Consider the following 11,615-nt stretch of genomic DNA (forward strand, 5'->3'; position numbering starts at 1 on the left):
AAATTACGAGGTCCAATTTGTCAGCCGTCATCACGTAAAAACGACGAATCAAAGAATTCAACTTTATATATAACTAATATAGTACAAATGTGTAGATTAATCAAAGAGCTGATAGCTCTGAAGTGGAAGAAGGTGAATAAAAAGTAACTTGAATTACCATAAAAGCAGCTCCACTTACCCAGGCTGCTTTGTTCCATTATTGTTAAAATGTATTTTTTTCTTCAAACAAGAAAAGGTCATAAGTACATGGATTTCCCATCCGTACAATCATTTTCTATGTTCAGTTGACTATGAAAATTAGGTAAAATCTTTAATTTGGCAGTAAAATTAAGAAGATCATATCAAGAGGAACACATGTGTACTAAGTTTCAAGTTGCTTGGATTTCAACTTCATCAAAAACTACCTCGACCATAAACTTTATAACCAGAAGCAGGACGGACGGACAGACTAGAAAACATATTGCCCATAAATGGAGCATAAAAATAGTAAGACTTGTTACATACCCGCCAACTTTTGAAAGTTCCCATATGGGTTTTTACTGCACAACAACAATTTCAAAGGTTACAATTTTTAGCGACGTATTTTGCAAGATCTGGATTGTCTAGAAAAAGTGTCATATTTGTATGATGAACTTACATGCCTTTTCCTTAAGTCTGTTTGCATGATTCTAGTTATATGTTAAATCGGTAGAAAAAATATACATGAAGCTAGCAGACCAGGGTTTATTTTCCAGATTAAGAATATTAGATGCTTGTTGAAATTTCCAATTTTGAATAATGAACAAAGATGGACCTTTAACAGGTTGGGAACAACACTCCAAATGAGGGTAACCTAACTGGAAGATCATCACAACCCACTGTAAAAAATGAGCACAAAAAAAGTCATTTATATTCATATTATTTGATGAAACTTGTCCCCAAGAACTATGCATCTATTAAGTACTGAATGGTCAAAACATCATGTTTTTTTATCGACATAAATTTTGTCGTAAATGTAACCAAATGATGTAGAAATTGTGTTTAGCTTACTCAATAAAATCTAATATATACTAACATTTACAAATTTAAATTTGAAGATTTTACCTTTTATTAGTGTAGTTGCATCAGGAACATATATATTAACTTAGATATACTGTTCCCAGGTTGCATATATTGTATATTAACTTTAAATAAATAAGAAACAAATTTACCATATAAACTTCAATGTAATCCTTGAAAGGAGGTCTAGATTGCTAAAATAATTTATAAATTTTAATTTTTTATTTGTCCAAAATCATTTAAATTCATTTAATCAACATCATTTTATGATTATTTGATTAAATTATTAATCATTTATAGTCTTTTTACAATTTACATTTTTAAAAGCAAAATAACTGAAAACAGGCTAAAACAAAGGGAAGTAACAAAAAAGTATTTCAATATTCCCAATACACATCGTTTTGATTACACAACGGCAGTTACCCGGAGGTAAACATCGTTGATTACCAGTATGTTTGACACCCAAGCTGTCAAGTGAAGCCATATAATTATAGTGAAGCCATATAATTATACATCTTCTTTGATGTTCAGGTAAAATTTAACACAGGTGTCAATTACTCCCGTACAGTAGTAAGAAATGATCAAATATGGCGTCTGAAAATTTTCATTCATGAAATATTTAATACACGGGAGTTTTTTCTCCTAAACGGGAGGACGGGAGGAGACCCCTGAAAACGGGAGTTTTGTACTCCCGTCGGGAGGTTCACATGTATGTTACGAAGGGCATATAATTCACATGACAAAGGAAAACCATGAATAAAGACAACACTTTATATATCCTTTTTATTTATATAAAAACAAAATCTTCTTGTCTGCAGGATTGCAAATTCGTAACTTCAAGGGCGAACTTGTAAACAGGGCGAGTTGTCTCGATACCAAATTCACGCATGCGTAATACAAATATCTGCAGTTAAAACATCCTGTTACAAGTAAACAAATAGCGTTCATGTGGATGAGATGAAATCTAATAATTTACATAAATAAAAGGGTCATATTTACGATAGTGATTGTTTTACAATCATAATTTACAAATTAAATGATGCAGATGCCTAATCATGTGTAAAAATCGGTGTCAGGAATCATTAGTTGTTTTGAAATTGTAATACACGAAATGAAATGCGGCATACAGAGACTCAATGCCAAGGGTCGGCCCCTTAAGTCTTCAGAAGACTTGACGTCTTCTTCCACTAAAAATTACACCACTCCAGGCCCTTTTGTTTTCCACGTAATTAATATTGCCAATAATTAAGAAGTTCCGGGTCGAGTCCGATACCGATACCAATAGTATATTCACCTGTTACCTATCACCTTATCTGTAAGTTCCGCATCTGACTGGCACACCAACAAACGGTGTATTCAGGATTAATATAATCACAGGGTTGACACTACTAAATTGTCAACTACCTATTGTAGTATTTTAATCAGTAAGACTTTCTAAGATAACAATACGAATACTAAAAATCTGGACTAAAAATAAGGCGTATAGGTACAGTTTTCAATTTGTTAGCGGGCATGACGTAAAACAGCGAATCAAAGAATTCAACTTTATTTATAACTAATATAGAACAATGCTGTTGATTAAAAAATACTCCATTCCAGGACCTTTTGTTTTCCAAATAATTAATATTACCAATAATCGACGGGTTCAAACAGAAAGATTTGAAAGCAGAGAAAACTGTGTATCTTATAATCGGCATGAATTTACCAGATGACAATACTAATACTAAAATAAGGCTTGCGCATAGTTATATACTTTAAATCAGTCACGAACCCGCGATATCACGGGTGTGTTCTAGTATATATATATATATATATCCTTTTTATTTTAATGCAATGTGAAGATTTTCATGATTTGAAAATTTGTCTGTTTTCTTACTTTATTGATCGTGTAAGTCTACGTCTATCAAGGAATCCTCGTACCACACTCTGTAAAATAGAATGGAATAAAGATTAAGCCTACTTCTATCATAATTAGGTGTGTATGCCCAATAATTGTTTTTTTTCTATCTAGATCTGTTATTGGTCTTCAGCTTAAATGTTTCTTTTAAATAACAAATACAAAGTAATTTATATAAATTTTACATCATTACATAATTTGTTAATATGTGATCCTTACATTCATTCATAATTATATGATCATTTCAAAGTAGACTCCTAGGTTTATACATGTTTTGTTAATTTATGTACATGATATCATATTTTTAACAAAATATCAAAATGATTTTAATTCATGTAATTTGCAATGAAAAACTACACAATTACAATTTGAAACAAATAAGACACATACATGACATACTTTACAATGCATTACAAGGCTTAAAAATTTCTTAAATGTTAAAAACAGAAAGTTCAACTTAGAGAATGACAATAAGATACAATAGGTATGAATCTATGAAAAAAATGAAAATGGAAAACAAATACATCATGTACATGAAATACTTGCAAAACTGCAATTACCAATATACACCAAGGGCTTTATGCATGTTAACATGTATTAATTTATATTTTTCAATTTTTGGTTCTTCTTACCTGAATTTTGATAACTGCAACCTGTCTCTTCTTTTCATATGCTCTGTCATCTCTTTGTGCTTTTGCTTGGTCTAAAAAACTTTTCTTCTGAGCGTCTACCTTGCCAAACATTCTGAAATGTACGATTGATACATGTACATGCTACAGCCTTGATACAGAGCACACAGGTTTATTCAATGTAAAATTGTCATACCCGTAGCCAGGGGTGGTTCGGACGTCCCCCTCCCCCTTGAAAACAAATAAGCACTGTTAAAGTCAATGTTCTGTTCGAATTGTGACTGTTAAAGTCAAGTTTGTGAGTCCAAAATTGAAATTTTACCAGCCTGGGGCATCAGACTACAAAATGGACTAGTGGCTAACAGTGCAGACTGCTAAGGCAATTATATTATTTGTTTGAGTGATATTGCTTTGAAACAGTTTGCAATAATTTGGGGGTTTATTCAATAAGAAACCTCATTTTTAGAGAAGTTTGCATCAAGGTCATTTATTCAGCCAGGTGGTTATTTGTAATAATAAAAGTTATCTTAAATAAGTTAATGTGCATGACCCTTACAACCTTTAATGGGGGAAAAAAATATAAATTAATTTTTATTTACAGAAAATAGTCTGTCAGTGGAAATAATAGACAATACTCAATTTTACTTCACAATGTCAATGCCTCAACTAAAGTATTGAACAAAAACATTGAATGTATACAAAGATATCAAAATAATATTTTATATCTTATAGTTGTAAATGTGACTATACACCTTATCACTATTTATTCTATTCCGGATAAGTTCTAAAATTACACAACTTTTTCATCCAGATGAAGCTATCTGGGACCCTGTTTAAACAATTCACCATGCATGATACTTTTAAATGAGACCTGTTTAAACTACCGTAAATACTTCAAACAAAATATTTTTTCACTTCAATTTTAATTTCGAAAAAAAGGGATCATATTATATCAAAGTTTCTTGATGATCACTTACTAAAGTTTTTCCTCCCTCAGCTCACTGCTGACGACCTCCATTTTTAGCCCGCGTGACCTAAACAGGAAGTTGTATAAATGACTGTTTTTCCGGGAATGGACTAAATAGCGATAAGGTGTATTCAATAGGGCTCTTCACGGTTAGTTCGGCCATATTGGATAGGGGGCAGATTTTTTGGAAGGAGGTGGAAATAGTATGAAAGTGTGGGAAATCCTATGTGTGTTTCCATGCAACAGTTCTGTTTTAATGATGTTTTCCCGTATTTTTCACACTATTTTTACCTCTATTATGAAAATCTGCCCCCTATCCAATATGGCCGAACTAACCGTGAAGAGCCCTATTCATTATATCCTAAGTTTGATCGCCTTTAACAGTTTGGTATAAACTTCGGCATCAAATTATAACCACTTCCAGATTTGTACGACATGTCATTTTCGTTTTGGATCTGTTTATTAGATAGGTCGTAAACACAAAACCCTTGTTTCTTTAACAAAAGTGTCATCAATCTAATGAACTCAAAAGGAAAAAAAATTAAAGATCAAAATATATTTCAGAAACAATTATTTTATTCACAAATATACTTGTGACTCTCAAAATATTAGGCATGTGTATGTCCAAACATACAGAAGGGAATTTCGAGAAAATATGTTAGTAGGTCGAAAATACAAAACACTAGGAAATTCTCCAAGATATATCATTTACAAAATGAGAATGAAATCATTTTTTTTTATAAATCATAGTCAAATTGAATGCTTTAATTCTACAGTTTTGCAGCCCATATAGATGATCCACAATTATCACAGCATTATTATTCGTTAAACAAACATGTGTCTTCATTTTTTTTACAGGAAGCATTGTTAGTTACCTAATTTTCTCTCATTTCGTATTGTATTTGTTTTGTTGTCAATTTTTCTTCCACTTTTTTCCAATATTTATTATCTCCCTTTACAGTGTTACACTAAAGACCTAATAAACATGGACACGAAAGACCTATATATGATATAACGTTACTAACATTTTCTTAGAGATCTTTTTTTTTTACAAATTTGAACATTATTAAATGTAAAATCGAATTTAAAATGTTTTGAATAAAAATCCATCTTTTCTTTGACAAAACTCCGACTATTTTTTCCCACTGGACAAATCAATCAACCAACCAATGATTGATAACCAATCAATCAATCAATCATCTTTAAAGTTTACTTTTAAGTTTTTCGCTGATCATAAATATCTTTGATATCTTGCACACACGTAACCGATGAATTGACATGTCTCATTTTAAAATAATCCTTTCGACAAGAGAAATAATTAAGCGCTCTTTATAAAAAAAAGTTGACTCGCGGCAACCTTGAGAGAAAAAATGGACCAAACGGCAAAACAAATATATCCTGGACATTTACAAATAATGTTTGTGACAATGGAATAAATGAGATTACAGACAAATTAGAAGCTTCGTAGTATGATGGCAAATTGAAAAATAGCTTTTTATTTGAAAAGTGCTTTAATAATATATCAAAAGAAAAGCCGATTGGGCCACCCGGTATGTTTTTTCCAGCTGAAATACAAAATAGGAAAATTCCATGTAGATCCTTCAGAAAATTTCCTTTGTTTTAGAGTTACCTCTGCTTAAAATGCCAATTTTAAAACATTTAAAACCAACCAACAATGATCTACATTTGCACAAATTTTAAAAATATAAGTAATAATCCTATAAATTTGTTCTTTTAAATGAAAATTCACATTAGTTATCTGAATTACTGCATACAGTTTTGCTAGCTTGATTGAAAATCTTTACCATAGGTTCTCTTTATTTTTTTAAATCCAAGACGACAAAAGACACGCATACCACCTTGATCCACCTTAATTCGAAATGGTAATCGCTTCGGTAAATCGGGTTGTAATGATGTTTAATAACAGAAGTTTATAAATGATGCCCTCCATCATTAATTTCACCGAACAGTCTCGTATATTAGAGGGGTCTCTCCAGAATAGATAGTAAAATTTAATAGATTTAAAAGAAAATAATAGTCTGAGTAAGTTATATTTTTCAGTGAAACATCAAGTTTAAACTTTCCTACTGCAATAGTATCAAAGCATTCGATTTTCCTGTAGTTTACACGGGTGGTCCCAATTCCAAACTACAAGAGCGTAATTGAAAGAATTTGTCCTACGTTGTTTCATTGAAACAAATGGCAAACGTGGATATACACATCGTCGAATCCGCAAACCTTAAAGGAATACATCTTTCTTTATATACTCCCGTCAAAGTTTTGACGGGCCGTTTTATGGTATAAAAATGTCCGGCGTCCGTCTTTCTGTCCGGCGTCCACATGTCGCACCGTAACTTGAGAACAGCTTGATATTCAATTTCATAAAACTTAACATAGTTGTTTCTTAATATGATGGTCAAACGATCTGTATACTTTTTGGTGAAAATAGGATTTAAACTTTTTGAATTAAGGGAATTTATTGCTTTAAACTTCACACACTTCTTAATTATATTAATCCAAAGATCTGTATAGTTCTTGGTGATGATTCCACGTTCTTAAGATTTTTGTAAAAAAGGGGGTTCACATGTCGCGCCCGGTAATTAAAAAAAACGATTTATGATTAGTGCGTAAAACTGAACACACTGCTAAGTTAAATTAATCTAAAAATCTGTATATGTTTTGGTGATGATTCAAAATTTTATTTTAGATTTATTGATTTTTTTGTAAAATGTTGTTTTTTTCGGCATGTCACGACGCGTATCACAGAAACTATTTATGATTATTGCATAAAACTTCTCACACAAGACAAAGGACGTATCATGCGCTCATGCATGGCGCAGCTGTTTATTGTTTCTTTTAAACTGCTCATCTAAATTTTGACGGGACGTATTATGATATATAAATGTCCCGGCGTCTGTCCGTCTGTCTGCCCGTTCGTACGTCTGTCCGGCGTCAACATGTCCTTCGTAACTTGAGAACTGCTTATCCAATTTCATGAAACTTAACTTAGTTGTTTCCTTATATGATGGTCAAACGATCAGTTTACTTTTTGGTGAAAAAGGATTTAAACTTTTTGAGTAATGTGACTTTATATCTAAACTGTGACAGGGGTGTGTTTTTCACATGTCGCGCTGTATCTCAAAAATGATTTATGAGTATTGCTTTAAACTTTACACATTTCTTAGTTATATAAATCTAAGATCTGTATATTTTTCGGTGATGATTAGAAATTTCATCTTAGAGTTTTTGAGTTTGTTTTTTTTTTAAAAGGGGGGGGGGGGTTCAAGCACATGTCGCGCCGTAACTAAAAAACGATTTATGATTAATGCTTTAAACTTTACACATTTCTTAGTTATATAAATCTAAAGATCTGCATATTTTTGGTGATGTCTAGAAGTTTCATTTTAGAGTTGTTGAGTTTTTTGTAAAAAAATAATAATTCACATGTCACACTGTATCTCAGATACTATTTATTATTATTGCATAAAACTTCACACACAAGACGAGGGACTCATGGCGCACCTGTTTATTTTAATCGCTCTGACTCTGGAATCAGGTTCTTTGAAACTTATAAGGGGGATGACCATTTGATATTCAGGGGGAGGTCAGGAGGATTTCGAAAATAAATAACTTAGCCTTGATAATAACAAAAAATAATGGTTTGTTCTGTTGTAATTTGGAAATAAATAACCTGACTGTCAATTGAAAATGAATAACTAGGCAGGTCTTTTAAACCACTGAATTTATAAATGCGATCGGAAAGTATGAGATGGCACCAGATTCCGATGATCATAATAAATCTTTTTCAGAACAAAAACAAAAAATCGGGAAACACTTCCAAAATCTTTTAATGATTAGAATATGAATATTATTTAAGTATACTTGAAAAGTATGAAAATGCTTGGTTTTTTTTTACATTATCCCTCATATTGGTCTTTTGATGTTGTTCCTAAAAAAATAAGTCTTACACTGAATCTATACATTTTGTTTTGAGACCAAAATATTGCCAAAAACATTATTAAAACCGAACTTGCATTTGAAAGGGTATAGGAAACGACCAGAAGGCATAATTTTGCATCATTTGTTCTATATCTTCTTGGGGCTTTCATCGGTTCCAAAGCTGAACCTTTCGTAATTTGTTTTTGCCAAGCTTCGCGCGGTGGAAAAATGTTTGGCAATACTTGTAAAAGAGGCTAGTTACAGGCTGACAACGCACCTCGAATACTGTGCAATACATGTATATGCAGTTTGGCATTCAGAAGATCAATTTCAGAAGAGGAGGAGGATTTAACCTGATTAAATTGTACATAATGACTTGATCATACGTGTATTATTTTCTTTTATCTTAGACATGTAAGAATAAAATTGTACGTTTTCAAATATTATAAATATAATTATAGTTGTGAAAGATTTAAAGCCATTAAAAAAAGAGTTTCAAGTTTTGATGTCAAAATCAGCCCTTCGAACAATTTTCGAATGCCTCTGTGACGAGTTGGTTGATTGTTCAATAACCTTGTTCATAGATCGTGACGCATGTTCCATTTGTCGTAACCCCACGAGTTGGTTGATTGTTCCATAATACCTTGTTAAAAGATCATGACGCATGTTCATATTGTAGTAACCCCACGAGTTGGTTGATTGTTCAATAATACCTTGTTCACAGATCATGACGCATGTTCCAATTGTCGTAACCCCTGGCCCACGAGTTGGTTGATTGTTCAAAAATACCTTGTTCACAGATCATGACGCATGTTCCAATTGTCGTAGCCCCACGAGTTGGTCGATTGTTCAAAAATACCTTGTTCCCAGATCATGACGCATGTTCCAATTGCCGTAACCACAACATTGTCCTCTTTTCCTGTAATGCATTTGACCTGCCGATTAAACTTATCACCGTGTTTGTACATACACGAGCGACAAGATGGGTTACCAGTCATGTTGAGCAGGCATGATCTGTTTACCCTTCTGGAGAACCTGAGATCATCCACGGTATTTGTCGATTTCATTTTGCTCAGTCTTTAAGTTTTGTATTTTGTGTGGTTTTTTTAGTGTCATGGTATTGTTTTTACGTAGATACTTTGAAAACTCCAAACATACCATTATATCTGAAACGATGATACATTTAAATGGATTAAATGTACAGTAAATTAACCAAACAGGGTGACCAGCAGGATTTTTAAACAGCCGAAAAAGTTATTTTTTGGTAAGAGCGTTGTCCTATTGTATGGCATACGAAAGCTGGATAGCATAGGTGAACGAATACCCGTTCAATAAACTTTTTGGGCAAAGTAGTTTTTTTTCATCACGTCGTCTATTAACTTTTACAAAAATCTTCTCCTCTAAAACTGTACCAGGCCAAATCATTGTTTTCCTTTTCATTCAGATACCGATTGATATAATTGTTTTGTTTGGTAATCGTCCAGTTGCAAGTATTTCGTGCATTTTCTAGACGAGAAATATAATACTTAAGTTATTCTGTTGCGGATCCAGAAATATTCAAAAGGAGGGGGCATTGGCTGCCATAAACTTGAGTTGTTCCAGGAAATAAATACTAGTATATGAATTATTCTGTATAGATTCTAAGAAAGTTGTAATGAAATCTAGATTATAGATGTGTCCGTTTAGGACAATTTCGCCGGTTATTTCGTATTTAAGATTTCGATTGGTATGTGTGCTGTTAAAAACACGTACTTTATAGACTTACAATGCAAGTTCGTTTTTAATTACAATTGTCCGTATAGACTACCATATATGCTTGATTTGAGATCAAACGGTTGATTGCTTAACAAGGCTGCGGTCAAATGAATTTTGTGAGTAGTTTTAATGTCTAGAGTGGGTTGTTTTGTGGGTTCTCATTGGTTTGAAATTTTGTGACCCTAACTTTTGACCAGTGGAAAACTTCCCGCCGAAGTGTTTCAAATAGCAGATACTTTGATTTCAAACTAACAAGTTGGGCATAATTTACAGAAGCAAAATATTTGATGATCTTTGAAGCTGTTCTTGTAGCCACAAATACATGAGGTAAATTTTACTTAGATATTTTCCAAGAATTAAAATTATACCACTTTTTAACTCATAAATTTTGGATATGACACAGAAGACCATCTGCCATAGAATTTTCGATGACGTTTTCGTTATATATATTCTTTCTTACATAGTCTTACATAGTCTGTAACTGAGCGCTGGATCACTCCACTATGCTCAGATCTTCAGTTATTTGCTGACTTGTTTCGGTTCCGGTTCCTGTGTCAGCTTTTGCTCTATAGTTATATTTCATTTCACTATTTGTCCAATATTTATCTAGGCGGCTTTAAAATGTCTGAACAGTTGGTGCATTTACAACGCTACTGGGTAAGCTGTTCCATATTGGTGCAATTCGTTGTGTGAAGAAGTTGGATCTTATGTTTTTGTTGCATCTTTGGATAGTCAGTTTTTTGTTGTGTCCTCTAGTAGCAGAAGTGGTGTTATATGTGAGTAGGTTAGGTAACGCGTCGTCATATATTCCCGATGTTAATTTGTAAGCTTCTATCATATCACCTCTCATTTGTCTGTATTTAAGTGTTGGTAATTTAAGCTTCTTCAACCGTTGTTCGTACTCTAGATCTTTCAATGTTGGTATCAATTTTGTTGCTCGCCTTTGAACATTTTCAAGTGCTGTTATATCTTTAACTTTGAATGGGCTCCATATAGCATTGGCATATTCGAGGTTTGGTCTTGCTAGTGCTTTATAAAGTAATAAGAACATTTCCTCATTGAGGCAGGTAAATGTCCTTCTAATTAGTCCCATGATACTATTGGCCTTATTTATTTTTTCATTCATATGTTGTTCGAAATTTAGTTTGTTATCAATGGTTACTCCTATGTCTTTTTCTTTGTCAACATGTTCTAGTGTGGTATTACACAGGTTGTATTTATGGTTGTTATCATGTTGTTTCCCTGTTGTTAGGACTTTACATTTATCTGGGTGAAATCTTAGCAACCAAGTATTTGACCAAGATTCTAGATGAGATAAGTCTGTTTGAAGTACATCACTATCATCTGTTGTTTGTATTTGTCGAAAGACTTTGGTATCGTCAGCAAACAT

General features: G+C 32.7%; 2 protein-coding genes across 2 annotated transcripts in view; both read right to left on the reverse strand.

Moving 5' to 3' along the window:
- The window catches only part of LOC134728315 (ubiquitin-protein ligase E3B-like), a 43,079-nt gene extending 37,581 nt beyond the window's left edge, over positions 1–5,498 (reverse strand). The window contains exons 1-3 of the mRNA XM_063592888.1: positions 5,407–5,498; positions 3,568–3,679; positions 2,915–2,964 (exon numbers count right to left, since the gene is read on the reverse strand). Of these exons, the coding sequence (XP_063448958.1) occupies positions 2,915–2,964; positions 3,568–3,678 (161 nt within the window). The 5' untranslated portion in view covers position 3,679; positions 5,407–5,498. The remainder of the gene's footprint in view (positions 1–2,914; positions 2,965–3,567; positions 3,680–5,406) is intronic.
- Positions 5,499–10,841: 5,343 nt separating this feature from the next.
- On the reverse strand, positions 10,842–11,615 carry LOC134727358 (uncharacterized). The gene has a single exon (XM_063591735.1). It carries the CDS (start codon positions 11,613–11,615, stop codon positions 10,842–10,844), a length of 774 nt encoding a protein of 257 aa, XP_063447805.1.

This window comes from Mytilus trossulus, chromosome 8 (genome assembly GCF_036588685.1).
Source record: "Mytilus trossulus isolate FHL-02 chromosome 8, PNRI_Mtr1.1.1.hap1, whole genome shotgun sequence".
NCBI classification, from domain to species: Eukaryota; Metazoa; Mollusca; class Bivalvia; order Mytilida; family Mytilidae; genus Mytilus; species Mytilus trossulus.